The sequence below is a fragment of the Drosophila willistoni genome, unplaced genomic scaffold (genome assembly GCF_018902025.1).
Source record: "Drosophila willistoni isolate 14030-0811.24 unplaced genomic scaffold, UCI_dwil_1.1 Seg143.1, whole genome shotgun sequence".
NCBI lineage: Eukaryota > Metazoa > Arthropoda > Insecta > Diptera > Drosophilidae > Drosophila > Drosophila willistoni.
In genome coordinates, this window is record NW_025814102.1 from 1228402 (window position 1) to 1250334 (window position 21933).

The window sequence follows — 21933 nt, forward strand, 5'->3', positions numbered from 1 at the left end:
AATTGTAGTTAGTTTAGTTAGTCATTGAGTTAGTTGTCAGATTGAAAATCATATCATATCATTCGTTTCAACAGGCACTGGAACCCTGCCATAAATAATAACTGAGAAGACCTCGCCCCACATTCAAAAGCCAACGAGATGAATAAAACGTTTACCGATTCCATATCTAATGCGGACACCACTCCACTTGACAACGGATACGCTGTGGATGATAATTCAACACGGGAGATTATTGATGAATTCACCTGGCCTCAAGTTCTGGTAACCCTTTCGAGTGGCTTGTTCCTCCTATTATGTGATGTGATTGCTCACATTACCGTGCTAATTATTACCGTGGTCATAAGCCGCAGGTGTCTGAATTTAAAACTACAACGAACTGGCGAGCATGCGTTCTACTGTACGTTGGCTTTTGTGTCGTTTACCAGCGAATCGCTAATTATAAGCCATTGTTGGTGGATGTTGGATTTGATTGGCAAACGTAATTGCGATCTGGTTCACATTGCCCTGGGCCTAATGGCGCTTTGTATCGGATTGCTAGGCATCAGTGTGGAGATATATCGCAGGCGTTTCAAATCGCTGAAGCACTTGCAAACTAAGGTCAATCCACCTGTCGTCCATCTAACCACACATGGGGCATTGGGTTTCGGTGGCTGTATCCTCAGTGCCGTTTGCTTGGCCACTGGAGTGGCGCTACTCTTTTTCAGCAATCTGCCATTGCATCTAACGCATCGATTCTGCGGTCTCTTGGGATTTGTCGTATTAATGTTTTGCCAATGGCATGCCTATAACACGGAATACATTCGTCGACATTGGCGTTTTCAAACCATTCGGCTCCTCAAATGGACCACACTGGTGGCAACAATAACATCGTCCATTTTTGAGTTTAAGGCGATCACCCGGGACATTGTGTTTTTATTGCCCAAAGAAATATTTGAAACCATTGCCGTCCATGACGCGCCAACTCATGCCAATCAGGATTAAATATTCTTTCCAAAAATTTAATTAATCTTAAGCTAGAATCTTGGTATTACTTAATAATGGTAAGCAAGACTATACAAAATAAACTATTATGCCTTTAACAGTCAAAAGTAGACAAATTTGTCCATTAATTGTCGTAATTACATCACTAAAATACAGTGAAAGAAGTGGTCAACATATTTATATAAATATTAATTTCAACAAGAAACTTTAAGAGCAAATAATAAAAAAAATTTTTCTGAATGCACAACATCCCAAGAATAGTGTGTTAAAATTTTAGATCGATCCGTGTAAAACTTCTGAAGTTATGGGCAGTTGAACGCAGATCGGCCGACCGTTTTATATTAGATTTTTGGATGTCAACAACTTTAAAACGCTCTCCTGAAAAGTTGCCATTTTCAAAGTCGGTGAACACGATCCTGCAAAATCTACTGGACGAATCGTTTTGAAATTGTTTCACAGTACTTCTTCACTAAATTTTTCAAGTAACTCTGTCGAGTTTTTTTAAATTTTTTTTATTTAAATTTATTATTTTTACAACAACAAATAACTCGGTTTTTTTGGGCGAAAATCGGGGTTTTTAACTTTCAAGTGCCTTTAAAAATCGAATAAAAAAATTAAAAAATTAAAACTCGACAGCGTTACCTGGGGAATTTTGTCATTAAACTAATGCGATTCGATTTTTTCATTTCTGATGATTCTGTGACGAGTTACTATGCAAACCACTTTTTTTCGAGGTCCCGCCGGCGATTGCCTATATCTCACACAATTTTCCATATTTTTGGATGAAAATCATACATATTGTTTTAATGTAGTATTATCACACGAGCAAACAAAAATTTAACTGAAACTATCCGTATTGCCAATAAAAATTCTAAAAAAAAGACAAATTTTTGCACGAATTACCTATACCCTTAAGCTTAAAGTCTTAAAGTTTCAGGACGGTTTTTGGATTTATATGAGACTTTATTTCAAAAATACTTTAAAGTATATCTATAAGGCTATGGTAAAGATCTCGATCAGATTCTTTAACTGAATTTCAAGCCATAACAACTTATAAATAAGTGGAAAAGTTTGTAATTTTTTGCCCTTGTAATTTGTTTATAAAACTTTATAAAATTAAACAAAATATAAACAAACAAAATATATACATATATTCTTGATCAGCATGAGAAGCCGATTATATATATCTATGTCCTTTTGTGTATATGAACTTCACTTCATTAAATGAAAAGTAATGGAATATAACATGGTATTTAAGCAATTTAATACCGTTTTGGAATGAAATTTAAGAATTCGTCGGATCGGACCGTTATAACATATATGTAAATATGTAGCTGCCATAGAATCTAGAGATCGAAAAAGGCTATTTAATTAAGACTAAAACTAATCTAAGTAGAAATAATGCAATCTTTTCAGGAGTTTATGGAGAAAAAACTTATAACATACAAAAGTATTTGGAAAATTAAACTTATTCAAGAAAATTTATTGAAGTAACTAACAATTTTGAAATGGCACGCATTAAAAGGGCATACGAACTTCGGTGTAGGCAATGTTAGCTTCTTTATCGTTACATTAGTTTTTGGGTTAACTGTAAAACAAAATAAGCTAAAGTACTTGATGAAATGATTCAGATCAATATAATGCTCATATTTATATTGAGATTGATGAAGAGTTTTACAGCAGATCGGTTGGCTCGCACTTTAATGTATACAGAAAGAAATTTAAGATGGAATTTATATAGACTTTTTGCCGTTTCGTTTTTCTCTTTTTTCTTATCTTTGTGTTTTTTGATTATTATTCTTATTTCTGTTTGCTTCGGCTTCCCCTTTGTGGTCTCCATGCTTGCAATTACAAATAAAAAGTTGAGTGAGAAATTGTTGGTAGTTAATTAACTAGTTCTGGCCATGCGAGTACTTTAGGTCTTCCGTTTATTCGCAGTCATTTACAAACCGCTATGGCTATGGCTATGGCGGTGGCTATAAATCAGAAGAAGAGACGATGTAACCAATAGGTTCAAACAGGTCAAAGGTTCGTGTGTGCGTGCGATCGTGCGATTTAGCTGATCGGCCTGTTCAACATCGTCGTCGTCGGTCGTCCGTGTCGATCGGTGGAGCTCTTGAGTACTATATGATCGCCGGTTAGCCAGATGACTTAAACAGTTTCGCATGCGTCGCTGACTTGGCCATTTCACAAAATAGTTTTTCTTTCATATTCTTTTTCTCTCTCTCTCAAGATGATGCCAATGATAATGATGGTTGCGATGATGATGATGATGATTCTGTTTGGTTGGGTTGTGCGTGTGTTTGATTGTTTTGTCATTAGCATGACCAAAAAATGTAAGGTTGGCGCTTTTGTCCCGGTTACCCTCGTATGGTTGTAGAGGGTCACTGAACCAAACATTAGGCCAGCATCCATCTAGCATATTCTTATTATGCCTTTTCTCGCATTTCTTTTCTCTTCGGCCACTTGAAAATTATGCCGACGTCGCTGTTGCCGCCGTCGTCGGCGGCAATTATGTCAATTCTTTTCTTTTCTCTAGTTTTGACCAATCTCTTCTTTGCTTCGTCAAATTCTTCGACGATTTAGAACTTTTTGCATAAAAAGCCAAAGGCCGAGATGTTGTCTGTACAGTTCTCTAGAACTTTGCTTACAATTAGGAAGTAGAGAATCAAAGAAAGCGACGAACACAACAAAAGGATGTCCAAACTCAGTTGTTTGTTTGTGCTACTGAGTTGTTGCTCTCTGTTGGCCTGGGCAGAGCCACGCCTTCAGCAGCAGCAGCTGCAGCAGCAGCTCAAGTTGAAGCAGTTCAATCAAATGTCCTCAACTCAGCATCCGTATCTATTTCTAACCATACCACGTGGTCGAGCCAATGCGGGGGCTGTGGTCCAAGGTTTCGAGATTGTCGAAGAGCCCGAGGATGACGACGATAATGAACTTGATGACCAATTGGACTTGGCCCACAATGATGATGATCTCGACGATGATAATGACGATGATGAAGACGCCCTTGCTGACGATGACGAACATGAAGAATCACAGATGAACCGGCAACATAATAAATTCGCCCGCCACGGTCAGTTGGTGTTCCTTAATGCTGCCAACCCTGATAACGATGTGGACGACGATTCGGACGATGTGGATGAACCAGTTGTTCCCGTCTTGCGCAAGGCTCCGTCCGCCAACTCAGCCAAGCTAACCCAGGCCAAGCCCACCCAGATGATGGTGGCCCGCGATCAGGCCGGTGCCATTATGGTGCCCGATGGCATTATCGAAATCGAGGGCCAAAGCGTTGTCGATGAGAAGACGGGCAAAGCTGCCCTCCTAGTCCCACGTGCCGCCCTCGATGCCATACCCGACGGTGCTGTTGTTGCCCTCATGGAACGCTCCGCTGTGATCGATCCCACCAACGGCGATCGTGAAGAGGAGCGCGCCAACCGCGTGACCGTGCGTCGCCGCAAGACCGGAGGACGTCGCAATGTCCGACTCCGTCGTCGTGGTGGCAACAATTCCAATCGTCGTCGCCGTGTCAATGGCGGCAATCGCAGACGCGGTGGTGGCAACCGCCGACGCAATGTTCGAGTTGTTCGTCCTGGACGCGGAGGCTCTGGCGGTGGTCAACGTCGCCGTCGTCGCAACGGTCAGGTTGTGCTTCAGGGCTAGGAGCCCTCAGCCCGATATTCCCACAGATCGAATGTCTAGTATTATAGTTAAGCCCAGGACAAAATCCGCTGGAAATCCGAATTTGATTACGACACTTGCATATTTTGACAAACAAAAATAAATAATGTGATATGAAAACAACTAAACTGATTTTTCATTTCTTATAAGTTGAAGGTCAAGCTATTAATAAATCTAATTTGATAAAAACCAATTTGCATTTCAGAATCAAAATCAGAATACGCTCTAGATTCATGGAAATTAATCGCTTGGAGAAGCGTCTAGAGCCTCTTTTTATTGTTTTCTTGTAACTGTCCTCAGAGGAAGAGATAAAAGGAGTATTCCTTTTTCTATTTTTAAGGCTCTTCTTGACATTAAAACTCTACTTAATGAACTGATAATGATTTATGTAGGTGACAAACGTGGCTAATAAAATGAATTCAAGCTGGCCGATGTCCAAAATAGACAATGGAATTTCATGCCCCAGCAGCTTATATTAGCACACAGCCTTTGAATTATTGTTAAATCAACTAAAAAAGTGTAATAATTAACAGAGCTTGCTCAATTATTCACCAAAAGTTAACTCAATCTGAAACATTGTTTGAGATTTAACCTATTTATATGGGCCTTGTCATGAAAATAAGCTAATAAAATCTACTTATCCATAAAAAAAAAATCTATTTATTAACGTATTCAAGGTCGTTCATCCATATTCCACTATTTGTAAAACATATTCAATTTTCATTTTCAATTTGATGGCATAACTTAGACGGCTTCCAACAAGTCTAAAAATGAAAAATAAAACCAATAAAGTTAACAATCGAGAATTGTTCAGGCCACGACTAGCAACTCCTTCTGATTTCATATTCTGCACAATGAATTTGTTCCATATAAAAATTATAATTGGATTAATTTGGTTTAGTTTTATAATTTATTGTTAGCTATAAATCAATTTCTGTATAAATCTGAAGTTTCTATTCATTGAGAGGTGACAGATTTTGATCTGTGTGAATCTTTCTCAAGCATTAAGTGAAAATAGTTTAAATTAAAAACTATTCAGCAGTCCTCGGTAGATGAGTTGTCTAAGTGGCACAGTCATTTGGGCAACTGAATAACGAGGATTCGGGCTCCAATCCCAGGCTAGTGTATGGATGTAGTTTTCGTCTAGTTTGAAATAGTTTGTAATTCAGTTGGCAATTCCCCAAACAAATTACATACTTCTTGATTTTTCTGATACTAGCTTCATCAATGATATTAATATTGGCTCTAAGCATTTTTTTTTGCTTGATTGCATGAAATCAATCTTAAAATTTTTAATCCTTTTGATTATCAGAGAATTGTCGGTATTTTGCTAAATTCAAGATGAAAACTGCTTTGCATAGAACCTAAATAAAGCCAATTAAACAAGAAATCGTTAAGTATGGAGATCGGAAACGATGCCACTCATGATTTTGTTTGTTTTTATATCCTTTTGTTTCTAGAGCATAAAAAAACAGCATTTAAAGAGAATATTTCCGTGGCAGACTTAAAAACTGGGTACTATAACAATTGCTTATGGACTCGAGGGAAAGGTAAATAAAACCCAATCTTTATTTAGTGAATTTTATTTAGTAAAAAATATTAAGTTTATCTACGAAATCTTAGGCTAGTTTGAGATTGTTTAAAAGTGTTTTTCCACTTTTGTGTGTGGCTGACTATAATTCTAGTCGTGTTCTATGTTTGTTATGTTTGTTAAGACAAAAGTATGGTTGTCTTTTAGTTTTCTTAAGTCGATCTAATTAAGTGATGCCGCTTCACATAGTACGGAGTTTAATTTTAATCACTCATATTGCACTTTGTTCAAAGTGAATTTCAACTGGGTTGGTTATTTGTCGAACGACTGCTGATTAGATTAGAACATTATTTAAAATTAAACTTAGTTATATAATTATGTTCTTTTAACTTTAAAAATATCATTGGAAATATAGAAACTGTATAATTGGTTGGTGAATTCATACATATATGTGAGCATATATATGTATACACATACATGCAAATATGTATACAAAGTTTGGAAATTCTTTTGACACAATTAGGTTGGTATTGTTGATGTTGGATTTTTTTTCTGTGTTTTTTTTTTAGTCTTGACCCTACTTGAACATTCTAAGCAATTCTTCTTGCTCCTCATTCTCCTCGTCTTTCCCATATTTTGCTTAACTCTTTTGGATCTTTAGATTTTTGCTAATGTTTGCAAAAATTTTGGCTTATGGGGGGTCAAGTTCTTCGCTCTCTCTCTCTCAAATTTGCTTACTGTTTGGGGGGCCAATCAATCATTGATGTCTCGAAACAAAATTTGACGAACTGCCAAAAAGATGAAGAAAAATTGCCAAATTAGCATAAAATTCGCCAATAGAGAGGGAGAAAAAAAATACCATAATACAGATGTTCACTTTTGACCTGGCAGCCAAAAGAAAGACTTATCCGAAATATTGGGTATATAATCATTGGGCCATCTAGAGGTGTCAGTCAGTGGCAAGTGACGAGCTCTAAGTCCAACAAGTCCAGGAGTCCTAACAAGTTGAACAAAAATCTAGAAAAAAGAAATTTTTCGATATGCATTGTCTATTGCCTTTGAGTCTGGCGCTAATGCTATGCGCCTTGCTAGTGGAACCAACTGAAGGTTTGGGTAAGTTGTCCTTGATCGGAGTCAAGTTCTGTTCCTAGCTAATTCTTTTGGTTCGGTCCTTTCAGGCCGTAATGCGCCGCGCCAACGATCCCAGAATTATCGTTTGGGCCTGCGCTCGTCGATGGGTCGCAATTACTACGATTCTATTGATAATGACAATGATGATGACGATTACAATTCCGAGGGTCGCTTCACCTCATCGATAATAAACAAACTGAGCAGCAAATTTGGTAACTCTTCATCGTCTTCGTCAACACCGGTTACCACGACAACAGTAACATCACCCACCTCAACTTCCCCCACTTCAACATCGTCTCCTACGTCATCACCGACCACTTCTACAGGTACCTCCACCGCCACCCCAACATCAACAGGGACCGCCACGGGTAGAGCGATTCAGAACTCTAACGAATTGGCTCGAAATGCCTACGATGATGATGAGGACGATGATGATGATAATGTTGATGTCGATGATAATGATGATGAGGTTGAGGGTCACGATGATGGTAATGATGATGATGATGATGAATTCTATTTGGTGGCAGCTCCAGCATCAGCGATCGGCAAGCAATCATCCTCCGGAAACGGTCAAAGTCTGCGACCCACGGAACAGCAATGGCAACAATTCCAAATGGAGAGACGTACTCGGCGTCGTGTCCAGCAATTGCAGAGGCAGCATAACCAACGCATTCGTGCCCTGGCCCGTCGCCAGCGTTTGTCGGACCGTCGTAATGCCCAGCGTTTGCGTCGCCTGAGACGCCAACAGCGTCGCAACAGCTCCCAGCGTCAGCGTCGCAACCGTAATCGCAATAAGAACCAGCGCCTGCGTCGCCGTAGACAGAATCAGCAGAAGCGTCGCCGCCAGCAAGGACAACGCCAACGTCGCCGTCAGCGTCGCAACAACCAGAGACGCATCCGCCAGGCCTTGCGTCGCCGTGGCCGCCGTGGTCGTCGTGTGATTGCTGTGTAATCCGGTTGAATCAAATGAATGGCGCAATGTGAAATATATCCATTTGAATATTTTACTTGATCTTGGCAAATAAAAGCAATTTGAACGAATGCAATGAAATAATCAATCAATGATTAATTAAATAGGATTGGGGATACAAACATTTTAAAGAAAAGTGGGTCAAATGGTATACTCGTACGTATTTATGTATGTATGTATATGTTTAGTTAGTTTCAAAGTGATCTCATTTCTCTGGAATCGAACATTAGTTCATTGATTGTGTCAAAAGGTTCATTGACATTGGGTACACTTTCGCCCTTAGGTCAGGCCTAGAACCTAGAACTTAAAATCAAGAACAAAAGCTTGAAAATCGACACACACACATGCACATGTGTGTGTGTTCATATATGTATAAGAATGTGTATATGAATATGCTAATACTAATCGAGGTAGCGCTCAAGCGATCGATCGATCGATGGTCTTTCTAGCTAGCAATCTATGCAAATCTATAGCTCTGCTAGCACTCTATGCATCCCTTTCGCACTGCTTGAGGTAACGAGGTTGTTGCGCCGGGTCAACAGCGATTATTTATGGCATTATGTAAAAATTTATGCGGCTTTTTGGGTCTTCGTTTTTGGCTATATTGTTGCTGGGTTGCTGAGTTGCTTTTGCCTGCCTTTGGCCTGGCCTTTCTTCTTTCTTCTTAATACAAAATTTCTATACCTTATGTATGCAGATTTTTGGTGTTTGGTGTTTGGTGTTGGTGTTGGTCTTGGTCTTGGTATTGGTGTTGCTGCTGGTGCTGGTGTTGGTGTTGTAGGCCAGGGCAATGTAACATTTTTTTTGTCGAGGCCTACTAATTAGTTTAGAATAGATGTATATGTATTTAGATGTTACAACTTACAAGCTTACAACTTCGAACTCTGGCCACATATAAATATGCCATGTTGTAAACATTGTAAGTCAGTCAATTCACAGCTCAGCAACTGAGAAGAGTTACAGAGTTACAGCATTAAGGACATGCATATGATCAAGGGATTAGTTTTGGTGGTCGCCTGTTTGGCAGCCACAGTTATTGGTGAGTTCCAGCGCAAGGTTTCCAATTCCTCCCATCTAAGTTAACATATTTCTTTTCTGCTTTCCTTGCATTACAGCAAAGCCCCAGCAGCATCAACAGGGCAAACGCGGAGCCTATAAGCTCTTTGCTGGTCGTCAATATGACGAACTTCCCGCCCAGGGACGTCTCAGTTCTACCCAGTTGACCGATCTTATCAACAGCCTGAAGGGCACCTCTAGCAGTACTACTGCCTCCTCAGCTCCTACCACTATTACTACCGTTACATCGCCCGTTTCGCCCACTACTTCTCCAACAAGTACTAGTCCAACAACAACAACTAGTACTGGTACATCCACCTCAACCTCCACCCCCACCGCCACCAGCGCCAGCAGCCGAGCCTACAACAATGATGATGATGATGATGAGTTTAATGACGATGAGGATAACCAATTTGAGTACAATGGACATTTGGCCGCCTTCAATGACGAGAATGACGAAGATAATGTAAACGCTATTGCCGGAAATGCTGCCCGTGCCACACGCAACAATGCCCAACAGCGTCGTCGTATTAACAAGTTGCGCCGCAATCGTCGCCAGCAGAAGCGCCGCCAGCAGCTGCAACGCCGTCGTCGTCAACAGAACAACCAGCGTCGTCGCCAAAAGCAACGTCTACAGCAGCAGCGCCGTCGCCATCGCCAGCAATTGAACAAGCAGCGCCAGCGTCGCAATCGCCGCCAAAACTTGCGTCTGATGCAACGTTTCCGTCAGGGTAACTCCAATCGCAGGCGTCTGATCCGTGTGCGTGTCTAAATTACGATTACGATCGATTGACATGCTTTCACAATGACTTTTAAATAAAACGGAAAACCAACAATATAAAACATAACGCAATGCATTATCAATCTCTGATCCTTACAGCCCTTTTAGTCGTTTTTGCCCATTCAGATTCTTAATTAATGGCAAGATTGAAGATCAGTAGTTAGGCGTTTGATTTGAGTATGAGTATAAACAATAGCCTACTTTTGTGCTAGCTAAACACTATGATCAGATAAATCAATCCCAATGACATTCCTAAGGCATTTTTAGCTTAACATCAACTGGAGATTTTACATAAAGCTGAAGACTTGAACAGTCAAAAGACAATGAGGTAAAGCAATAACAAAAATGATTATTAGTTGTCTTGACTGTAGGATACTCTTTCACTCTAACTCTCTACCTCTCTCGCTCTCTCTCTCTCTCTGCAATAATTCGCTTTTCGAATTTTCTGTGGATAAAATAAAAAATCACAATACTTATAAGTTACGAAAAGTTATAAATTTGATGAAATAATAATTAAATCTTTTACAGCCTATTGCATACTTTAAGGGACGCAGTTTCCGCATTTCGGCCTATACTAATGATCACCTGCATCAGGTACATGGTTTGGAAATAGTCTAATAATATTTTCGATTGGTCCACAATCCATGCTAATTAGCAACCAAAGCTAAATCATTTGATTAACTTTCGGTTAAGTTACCTCTTTTGTTTTTAACTACTTTTTTCACTTCCAAAATACAAAACGCTCAACAATAATTCATTTGTTATTGTTTTGCTTGGCTTTTGCCGCAGAGATGTATTAATTCTTGCGAGATAGGCGACCATTTGATCTATTATCATTAGAGAGAGTTAAGCCATAAGTTGTATACATAGTTATTTATTTAACGATGATAAGACTCATTAGTCACACCCTTCCGCAAATGTTCTTCATTGTTCTAATTCGAACTTTTGCGAAATTTGCATGGAATTTGGCAAAAGTTGCGAACTTTGTCTCTGCTGCTGGGTCAATCTAGTTCATTCACACAAGCTAAAAAGAAAAATTTATGCAAAAAAAAAAAAAAAACAAGAACAACTTTATACCTACTTATTGAAAATTTGCAAATTTAATATTGTTCTTGTTTTTATTGTTTTTTTGCGAAATGTTAATGAGAATTATTTGTTAAAGGTTTGTTTTTGGAAATCGGCAAGACGCAGAAATAGAGCGTGGGGTATATAATCTTCTGTTGCCGATGGCAATGATCACAGTCAATCGGTGTTCTTCATCCAGGCAAGCAGCCAGGACTATAACCAAGTTAAAGTTGAGAGATATTGAAAAATAATATCATGAAGTATTTGGCTTACGCATTACTATCGCTATTGGCAGCATCCTTGGCCAATGCTGGGGGTAAGATCTATATAATCACATCATTTTGTCTTCGCCTCCACCAGTAAAGATCATTTCAATTCTATCTCCTACCATTCATTACGCAGTCGCTCGCAGCAATGGACTCAAGAGTGACAATCTAGAGGAAGACTCACTTTTGAAATTACGTCTCATTAAACGTGCAACCGATCAGGCCGAGGGTAGAAGTATTTCCCAGCTACTAAACCTGAAGGGAAGCTCATCATGCGGCACAAGCACAAGCACTAGCCCCACCTACACCACGACCGAGACATCAACGTCAGTACCTACAGCATCGACAGAAATTGCAGGTCTAATAGAGCCAGTATCTTCAAATTATGAATACTCCGACACTGAAACCGAGCGTGCCTATAACGGGGACAATGACCATCAAGGCGAGTTCAACTTTGATGATGAAAATGAGTTGGACCATAACGACGACGACAGCGATGATGAGGATGAATTCAGTGATGATAATTCCAATCAATTGGTCCGTGTTAATCACGACAACAGCGGCAGCAGCAGCAGCAGCAACAGCAACGCCATTCGGCGCTCTCGCCCCAGCAGCCACAGTAACAACGTGCAGGTATTGCAGGATCGTCTAACTGAATATGAGATCCGTCGTCAGGAGGATCGCAACAAGGAGTTGCGCAATCGTTTGCGCCGTCTTCGTCGCCGTACCCAAGAGATGCAGCGCCGCAATCGACGTGCTAATTTGGCAGCGAGACGTTATAACCAAAGCCAACGTCGCCGTTTGGCTCAACGTAACAAGAATGCCCGCCGGCGTCTGAACCGTCGCAACCGCCGCAACCAGCGCCTTAGCCAGAGAAGAAACCGTCGTAACCGTCGCCGCCGCAACTAGAAAGGAACTCCGTACACATAGAAACATATGTCTGATGATGACCTGTTAAAAAAAAACAATTGCGAATAAAAAGAATATACCCATAATAATGAAAAGGCATTTTTTAAATTAATTAATTATTAGTGAGAAACTTTACAGTAGTCAGTAGGCTTTCGTTTTTCTTGTTAGCAAATGTTTGCTCAGCAATCAAAGTGCAACTTGTAAACTTGCCTACTTAAAAGATATTAAGGCGCAATATAAATAGCCCTATACCACCCTTATAAGAGCACATTGCGTATACGTAATAATAGTGTTGCGCTGCAGCATTTACGTACAACTTCACGCCGTGTAAGCAACGCCAAATGCTTGGATTCTACTTTAGTTAAACAAACTAGTTATGACGATCACTTCGGGTAATCAATTTATATGAATAAAATGAAAATTAAATTCAAGTCAACTGAAAACGAAACGAAATAAATGAATTGAATGAAAATGAACTTCGAGTGTGAATGAAAGAGTAAGCTGAACTAGGACTTAGTCGCACATCATTCAAACGAACCAAAAATGAAATAAATGGGTTTTTATTGGAAATAATGAGTTCCAATGTTTCGAATGCATTCGTATCGCAATTCTGATTTTTGTATTCATTTATTCTGTATAGATTTTTGAAATACATGTGATTATTGTACATAAGAAATGGTCTAGTCGATGGCTCAGTCCAACCGAGGTATCGTTTTCATACCCTTGCAAAGGATATTATAAAATTGGTCAGATATTTGTTGTAACACAGAGACCCCATAAAGTATACATATTCTCGATCATCATGAACAGCTGAGTATAGCCATGTCCGTCCATCCGTCTGTGTCTATTCACTTTACTCCGCCAATTTTATTGCTTTTGAGATAAATTTCATTTATTGCCTACGTGAGATAAAGTATGAAAATCGTCCGGATAGACTACTTACATATATCTTTGAGTGTTTTATGTAAGATCGGCGAAGTATTTGGTGTATTCTTATACAATTTGCTACAGAGTTAGTTAGTTTCTATTAAAACTTTTTTAATAAAATGAAACATTTCAAATTATTTGATTGTTTTGAATGCCTTTGTACATTTCAAAGCTTTGGCAATGAATGGATTCATTGGAATTTAATTAATATGAATAATATATGTCAACTTGTATCAGCACAGAAACAATTTTGGTTTTACAATATAATTTACTCTGTACTTTACAAAATTCACGTGTTTACAAATTGCAATCGCACGAACCCGCCAGTTCGTTTTGAAATTCATTAAAAACGGCAGGGCTTAAAGAAATATTAATATTTGTAGCTTAAGTACCTTAATACAGCCAATTTACTTTAAATCTCTAACATTGAAACTGAATTTTATTTCCATTACTTTTTAGTTTTTCGAACTATTCACTTTGCTTTCTATTTGTGAACTAATTTAATATCATATTTAGTTGCAGAGTGTAAATCAAACATGATCACATTCTTTCAGTCGAATATTCACTTTTAAAACTTTTTGTGTTCGTGTTATTCGCTTCGTTTTGTATTAATCGTCAAGTGAATGATGACAAAATCTCAGAATTAATTGAATTAATCCATTGTTGATATAAAACCAAAAAGTTTTTTTTTCCACCAGGCCTGTTCTCTTTTCCGAGTTGTTATCAATATGAATATGAAGGGTAAATTACATTTCGATTGCTCTCATATACTTTTCCGACTTTGTTAATTAAAGACAACAGCAAATTTATTAACTTAAGACTTATCTAACCTATTGAAAATTGGTAGAAAAATATTTGTAAGGACTAAACGTAATGTGCAATTGCTTTTAATTCCACTCACTAAAAGTCAAACGAATGAAATCGAGTAATATGTCTTCGAATCGAAAGCGAGAACTACCAATCAAATTATTTGAAATTGGAAAAAAAAGCCACAGTCCCTTCAATTAGCTTACATTTAATGTCTTCACACTAAAAAAGCTGTCAAAGTTTCAGAAAACCTTAAAGACTTTTTTTATACCCTTGCAAAAAGGGTATATTAATTTTGGTCAGAAGTGTTCAACGCATAGAAGAAAGCATCTCCGACCATACAAAGTATATAAGTTCTTGATCAGCACGACGAGACAAGTTTAAATAGCCATGTCCGTCCGTCTGTCCGTCTGACCATCCGTCCGTCTGGATCAGCGCAAACTCCTCCTAGACATTTGTTAGTTTAATATATCTGTTAATGACTTTGCCGAATTTGATAAAGATCGGGTGACTATATAATAGGAACCATCGGTAGAAAACAGTGACTTTGATAAGGGTATACAAACTTTGACGCGGTCGAAGTTAGCCCCGGCCCTCTGGTTTAGCGTAACTTTGTTATTAACAATTTGCAGTTCTAAATAATCTTACAATAGTCCCTTTTGAAATATTTTAGTTTAACTGGTAGCTAACTAAATTAACATAGATAAGAGTTTAACCGTTTAAAAATTTAAAATTTTTGCTATTAGCTTGCGTCCTGTAATTTGTTGCCAAGGGAAAAGAAATGTTTTAAGTCCACTTGATTTGATTGAAGAAGAAAAATTCTTAACATTTTAAGAACAAAAAAAAGTAACGCTGCTTGGTTTTAGCGGTTTTTTTTCTTTTCTATTGATTTTTTTTCTTTGGGCCTCTGGCCTATTTGTTGGTATGCTGCTATGTGTCGGTGAACCTTCGGTTGTCCAATTAGAAATTCAATTTCAATGCTATGGGCAATGGGCAATGGGCAATTGGTCAACTAGATTTTCACTTTTCGGCCAACGACCGCTTCACTCCGCTCCGCTCCGTTCGCAATGATGATAAGCAGAACGTCTGTGACGATGGCGATGATGATGACAATAATAATAGTAATGATGATGATGATGATGGGGATGATGATGATAATAATAATGATAATGGCGATGACGACGAAGAACTCAACTCAACTCCAGAATTAAATAGCTGCAAGCGTTTTTCACGCCAAATACCACCGAAAATTGAATTTGAATTCAATTGAAATGGGCATTTTGGGCAAACTTTCGCGTGTACTTTAAAAAGTCATTTGCATTTTTTCTGTTATTTGCCTTGTTGAAATTTTTTTTCTTTCTTCAACTATTTTCTCCCCCACCCCATTCTTGTTTAGGTTGTTTTTTCTTATTGTGATCTCTTTGAAGGGGTTTGGGTTGGAGGTATAAAAGGCATTCAATTTGCGGGATAATGTATCAAACATTGATTATCAATCGGTGTGAGCAGCAGCAGCAGCAAACGAAAAGTTCTCGAAGAGTAGTTTCGTTAGCCAGAATCAAATCCAGGAAAATGAAGCTACAGTTATCCCTGGGCCTAATGGCCTCCACTCTCTTGCTTTTGGCTGGTTGCGGAATGGCCGAGAAACGTGATATTCTCCGCACCTCATCTCTGCCGATGGTTAGACGTCTGAGAGCAAACGATGCTGTGGTAGCTGGCGATGGTGTGCAAATCGCTGATCAAAAGCTTGTTAAGGAACAGGACGCTTCATCGGCAAGTGCTACTGCTGGCAGTACGAGTACAGGCAACAAGGATGCATCCAGTGGCCGCTTGTTCCTCAAGAAATTCCTTATGTTTAAGAATATGTTCAGCAGCAGCAGCCAGCCGGTGATACCGATTATCATAACTGGAGCTGGTACTGGTACTACCACCGGCACCTCACCAACAGTTACACTCACTTCAACGGGAACAATACCTTCGGCCACGGGCACCATAACCACCTCTCCCACCGCCACTTCACCCACCACCACTTCACCCACCACCTCAGCCAGGCGACGATTCAATGAGGATGGTGAGCAAATACCAATTGTCTATGGTCAAAATGTGGACAATAATGGCGCCAATGAGGATGCGGATGCCGCTGCCGATGAAGCCAGTCAGGATGATGAGGATGACGCTCCAATTGGTGCTGACAATGGCTATGCAGCCATGGCTGCCATCAATCCTGAACTGCTCGATGAACAGGCATTGCAAGCGGCATTGGCTGCCGGTGCTCAGGAGTATGAGGTGGTCACAAATGAGCCAGTTCAAGGCACTGCCGGCGCCACCGAGAGCAAGGCCACCCAAAACAATAACCGCATCAATTTGCGCCGCAAGAGCAATCGTCGTGGCCAGTCTGGACAGGTGATCAGTGTCCGTATTCCACCACGCTATCGTCGCTATTTCAAGAACGGTCAGAAAGTGATGCTCAATACCAATAGTCGTCCCAATAAGCGTCGCGTCATCCGCAAGCGTGTCCAGCCGAACAGGAACAACAGGAACAAAAACAAGAGGCTTCAGCAGCGTCGTCGTCGTGTAGGCAACAACAAAAACAAGAACAAGAAGAATAAGAACAAGAACAAGGGTAACAAACGTACCCGCATCCAAGCCATCTAAGGAGAAGACTATTTGATGCCCTGGTTATAGTTCACTGACCGATCGAGAACAACAAAAAAAAAAAAAAAACAACGCACACACACACACACACACACACAAAACAATATTTATATTTATAACGATTTTTTTTTCTAATTTATTTTGTAGCCCACTTAACGAAATTATTATTATTTTTGGTTTATTTTTTCAAAGAGAATAAATGAATTGAATTTTTTTTTTCATTTTTGGTAAACTACTTGACCCAGATTTTTCACTCAATTCGCTTGCGACTATTTAAGACAGGCCCATAGGCCAAAAGCTATTCAGATCTCAACAATGAATCGGCATATGTGGATCTTCATTCATATTCTAACTCTAGCAACTGCCACTGTGGCAAGCAATTGTAATCGAGTTCGTTCCAGTTGGAATGACGAGGATAACATCATCAGCGATCAATCCGGTCACATCGATCTCAGTCAATTGAGTGACCAGCAATTGGATCAATTGATGAAACAACTGCAACAGAAAGTCGACACAATGGAATTTCAAAATCCTCAAGACGCTTCATATCTGGAGGGCAATGACGATAATGACGATGATCATCGTGGCTCAAGTCGTCCGTGGAACAAAATCCAGCGTATCATTCGACGTCAATTGGTCCGCATACCCAAACGATATCTAAAGAAATTCTTGCGACAATTTGGCTTGGCTCGCAGCGGCAGCAGCAGCAGCATCAGTACCAAAACTTATAAAACTGCCATCATTCAGCCCCAATTGTATTATTTAATACCGTTAGATTAAGTGCCAATGGTGAAAGAAATAACCAAATAGATTTTTATCTACATAAAAATAACAGGATTCTGTTTGATAAATTGGCTAATTGATTTGAACAAAATTCGGAAATTCAATTTCTGAGGCAAGTCTAATTTTTCATAAAAAGCTTTGGTGGTTTTACTAATAAGTGGTTTACTAATACTAAAAGTAGAAACCCTCAACACAAAATATCGATCAAAACAAAAAGAAATAAAAAAAGAAATTGTTGTAATCCTAGCAAGTTGTGCCAAATTGAAAGCAAAAAAACAAAAGTTTGTATAACAATACACTAAAATATGGAAAATACAAATTATTTATTATTACTTATGTAACTTTAGGAATCAAGCGTAGTGACTTGTTTAATTAATGTGTATTCTGATATTGAGTTCAATTACGTTCTTTATGTTTCGTGGAACTAATGAGCTGACACCTGCTGACAGGAAGTAATTTCATCGTTTTGCACTTGTATATGGCCTCTTACATTGCTTACTAATAACCTTTCCCCTATTCTCATCCGCTTCTATTATTGTTGTAACTCATTTTTTCAAGCAAAGATATCAAGCGAGCTAAACTTAAATTCATTTTATTTTTATATCATCTATTATCTATTTCATATTTAAATTTTTTTTTACTAATTCGCTCCAACCAATAATAAGAGTAAGACTAAGAATATACAAACTCGGTATTCTTAGTTAGTTTTACGAGAATTTAGGTGACAATATGGTACAAATGCACAAAAAGAAATTTATTTGAAATCCTATTAATGTGCTTGCAAAATTTCAATACTCTAGCATTTGAATTGTATTTTATGGCTTAATTAATGTCTCAGATAAAATCTGATACGATACACAGATTATTTCCCCTAATTGTTCAAATGCGATAAAATTTTGTTGCATAGTTTTAGGCATTCCATGCAATCAAAGTGATCGACTGAAAGCTCTTGTCACTTGCGATAACAGCTGATTGCAATAATCCAAACAAAAGCTTGGCTATATGGCGAGTTGTTTACTCCTCCACCTGTATCAATATGCCAGTTGCCATCTGCCGCTGAACGATTAGACAAGCAAAATGACCAGCGGAATACTTGCAGGGAAGATAGCCTTTGTCACAGGCAAGTTGGACTGATGATCCATCGATCGTTGATTATATTTTATCTCACTTGATTGAAATCAGGTGCTGGCTCTGGGATAGGACGTGCAACTTGTCGCCTGTTGGCCCGAGATGGTGCTAAAATTATAGCTGCCGATCGAAATTTACAAGCCGCCGAGGAGACAGCCAAAGAATTGAACTCAGCGGTGGCCCTGCAGTTGGATGTCTCATCCGATGAGAGTGTTAAGGGTGCTGTGGCTCGGGCGGTGGCCCAGTGGCAACAGGCCCCTCACATTATTGTCAATTCCGCTGGAATAACCCGTGACAATTACCTACTTAAGATGCCCACTGCCGATTTTGATGATGTCTTTAATGTGAATTTGAGGGGAACATTTCTGGTCACACAGCATTTTGCACGTGCCATGATCGCCGAGGAGCAGCAACGCGGCGGCAGCATTGTCAATCTCTCGAGCATTGTGGCACGCATGAATAATGTGGGTCAGGCGAATTATGCGGCCACCAAAGCGGGGGTTATCTCCTTCACGGAGGTGGCCTCCAAGGAGTTTGGCAAATTCAGGATACGTGTCAATTGCGTTCTACCCGGCTACATTGATACGCCAATGGTGGCTGTCGTTCCCGATAAGATCAAAGAGCAAGTGGTGCAACGGTGTCCCCTGGGACGTATGGGCAAGCCCGATGAAATTGCCGAAGTGATTGCTTTTCTGGCCTCCGAGAAGGCGTCCTATGTGAATGGAGCGGCCATTGAGGTTACTGGCGGTCTAAAATAGACAGGAGAGCATTTGGAATAGAACCAACAAATATTTTGCATTTACTTGTTATAAGCGCTTAATAAAGAAAATTTCACATAAACACACATAACTTGTTTTCTTTTTTCTTTATGATATAGATAAGATTCATATTTATTTATGTATTTATAGCTTTTTGTGGATCACGTCACAGCGGCTCACTGGCGACATCTAAGCTAAAAGCTTTTAATGTTGTCTACTGATTACGATAAAGGCATGTTCTCGTTTTCAAAACTCTCTCTACAGTAGATAATTGAAACCGAAAAACTTTGTAGAATAGAAGACCTGCGATCAGCAAATACGAGAAAAGTTTCAAAAAGAAAATTAAACTAATATCATTTTATTTCCTTTGAGAAATAAGAACATCCTAATAAAAAGTAGTCGAAATTATGTAAGTTTGTAAATTTGAATATATTTTTTTATACTAACAACTTTAACAATTTCAACACGGATACTCCATCCATAAATTTCACAATTCCAAATGATAGTCAAATTTAATTGTATTTCTGGTTTATTATTATTTTTTTTCATGGATCCTAAAAGTATGCCAAGTTGTAACAAAAACACTTGCACTGTCTCACACACACACACACACACACATATTGAAGTTGATTGACATCGCACACGAAACACGAAAGATGGGACTAGCAGATAGTAGGAGCCATCCACTCTACGGCAGTCCTTTCTGTCCCTGCTTCCCCCTCCTAGGACACTCTATACGCAAAGCGACCGCAAAAGGACCATCGAAAAAGTGACGGCTGCCTGTATTCTGGTCCTGAGCGAGAAGTTTGTTGTTGTGGGGTCATGGGGCTGGTGCTTTTGCTTTTGCTTTTGCCTTTGCTGTATGCTGATTGGGTGGGGGTAGAAATGTACAATATTAATATATTTCACAATTCCCCAGCTGCTAATTAACTCGACCAACAAACACACTCACACAAACAGAGAGAGTGAGTGAGAGCGAGAGAGAGTGAGAGGGGGAGGGGAGAAAACGACCGACACATATGTTTGGTGGGTTTTAACCCCCCCAGCACTGACGTCTCTCTACGCCGTCCTGTGGTCGTGCGTGCAATTTAAATAATGAAGACATTTTATTAATTCAAGAAATTCAACTTGCCCACGCACTCGTCGACCGCCCATTCACACAACCACCCATCTACACACACACACACACACACACACACACACACACACACACACACACACACACAAGCACTAAGAGCGAGAGAGAGACCCAAACGACATTAAGCAACCCAACCCAAAAACCATCAACCACCAACCGACACCGACACTGACTCGCCACCATCTCCACCTTCACCATATCATGCCCTTTATCTTTTCCACAAGTAAACTTGCCAAAGCATTTTGGGGTTTACATTTCCACCCATTTCGTTTTTAGTGCCAACATAGTGAAAAACAAAAACCCAACATTTGCCTAATCATACAATATAACAGAAGGCATGGCAATTTCCCATTGCACTTGGCGAAAATCTCGCCAAATTTTGCCGTTTTTCGATAAACTATCAAACAACATCCATGAACTGTATTGAAAGACAAGTTAACAGGTCAATCCTTGCAATTTGAAATGTATCTGTGTGTAAAAGGACTAAGATTTTTATTCTTCCTGAGTGACCTTTTTTTGTTGCAGTGTACAGTGGCTTCTTGCTTCCTTTACGCTCTATGTCTCTCTATCCCTCGCTTGGCACGCCAACAATTAAGCAGAACGCAGTGCGACAACGAGACAACGCAACACTGTTGAGACACTTGAGCCATAAAGGAGCCCCCCGTCCCTGTCCGTGTCCCTGTCGCCTCAATTCTACTAACACCCCATATGACCCAGGACGACCTAAAAGTCCCCTTTCTCCCTCCTCCCCAAACTCCAAAAAGGCAACTCGAACCCTCGACCCTCATGGCACTTGCCATATCTCATGTTAATGAAATCGTAACTCTTCGTGTCCATTTTTTGTCTGCAGCTCTCGCAGTTCCTGAGATGCGCACTGCGGCCGCCAATTGTTCATAAAAAAAGAAACTGTAGGAGCAGTCAAAGAAGACCAAGACCAGGAGAAGTAGAAGAAAGCGGATGACGGGTTCGCATTGCTCGGTGATTAACGCGCTGGGAGCTCTGCGCACGACTTCACCGCGAACACAGCGGACAATGCGAATGGATAAAGAAGAAGATTGCCATTGGGGCAAGCAGACTAGGGATGCCAGTGGAAAAGGCTCGTTGAGGGTTTTACGTTGCGGAATATGGAAATGGAAATGAGCCTGGGTGGCGAGTTAGGATGTGGGATGTAGAACAAAGCAAGGAAGTCATGTACGAACAAAAGGTGCCACAAAACTTGCCAAGTTGTCAACGGTCTTTGGTGGGCTAAGTGTTCATGTTTATATTAGTGATGACAAAACAAATGCAACAAAATAAAAAGCACTCACTATTCATTCAATGAGCTTAGTATATCTTCTCATTGTCCTTCTTCACCTTTCTCTCTCTCTCT

At 39.6% G+C, this 21933-nt stretch overlaps 7 protein-coding genes across 7 annotated transcripts; all 7 read left to right on the forward strand.

The window, feature by feature from the left end:
- The first annotated feature begins 138 nt into the window (after nucleotides 1–138).
- Nucleotides 139–981, forward strand: LOC6648863. The gene has a single exon (XM_002070917.1). It carries the CDS (start codon nucleotides 139–141, stop codon nucleotides 979–981), a length of 843 nt encoding a protein of 280 aa, XP_002070953.1.
- A 2697-nt stretch (nucleotides 982–3678) lies between these two features.
- On the forward strand, nucleotides 3679–4644 carry LOC6648864 (SAGA-associated factor 73). The gene has a single exon (XM_002070918.1). The coding sequence runs from the start codon at nucleotides 3679–3681 to the stop codon at nucleotides 4642–4644; it is 966 nt and encodes a 321-aa protein (XP_002070954.1).
- Nucleotides 4645–7233: 2589 nt separating this feature from the next.
- On the forward strand, nucleotides 7234–8276 carry LOC6648865 (putative protein TPRXL). Its single transcript, XM_002070919.1, has 2 exons — nucleotides 7234–7306; nucleotides 7372–8276. The coding sequence occupies exons 1-2, from the start codon at nucleotides 7234–7236 to the stop codon at nucleotides 8274–8276; spliced, it is 978 nt and encodes a 325-aa protein (XP_002070955.1).
- Nucleotides 8277–9275: 999 nt separating this feature from the next.
- Nucleotides 9276–12371, forward strand: LOC6648866 (probable WRKY transcription factor protein 1). The gene is made up of 4 exons (XM_002070920.2): nucleotides 9276–9333; nucleotides 9410–10110; nucleotides 10660–10732; nucleotides 11599–12371. The coding sequence occupies exons 1-4, from the start codon at nucleotides 9276–9278 to the stop codon at nucleotides 12369–12371; spliced, it is 1605 nt and encodes a 534-aa protein (XP_002070956.2).
- A 3204-nt stretch (nucleotides 12372–15575) lies between these two features.
- LOC6648654 lies at nucleotides 15576–16757 on the forward strand. Its single transcript, XM_002070922.2, has one exon. The coding sequence runs from the start codon at nucleotides 15576–15578 to the stop codon at nucleotides 16755–16757; it is 1182 nt and encodes a 393-aa protein (XP_002070958.2).
- A 315-nt stretch (nucleotides 16758–17072) lies between these two features.
- On the forward strand, nucleotides 17073–17537 carry LOC6648655. Its single transcript, XM_002070923.2, has one exon. It carries the CDS (start codon nucleotides 17073–17075, stop codon nucleotides 17535–17537), a length of 465 nt encoding a protein of 154 aa, XP_002070959.2.
- Nucleotides 17538–18578: 1041 nt separating this feature from the next.
- On the forward strand, nucleotides 18579–19504 carry LOC6648656 (estradiol 17-beta-dehydrogenase 8). The gene is made up of 2 exons (XM_002070924.4): nucleotides 18579–18660; nucleotides 18723–19504. Exons 1-2 carry the CDS (start codon nucleotides 18618–18620, stop codon nucleotides 19424–19426), a joined length of 747 nt encoding a protein of 248 aa, XP_002070960.1. The 5' UTR covers nucleotides 18579–18617; the 3' UTR covers nucleotides 19427–19504.
- Nucleotides 19505–21933: the final 2429 nt, after the last annotated feature.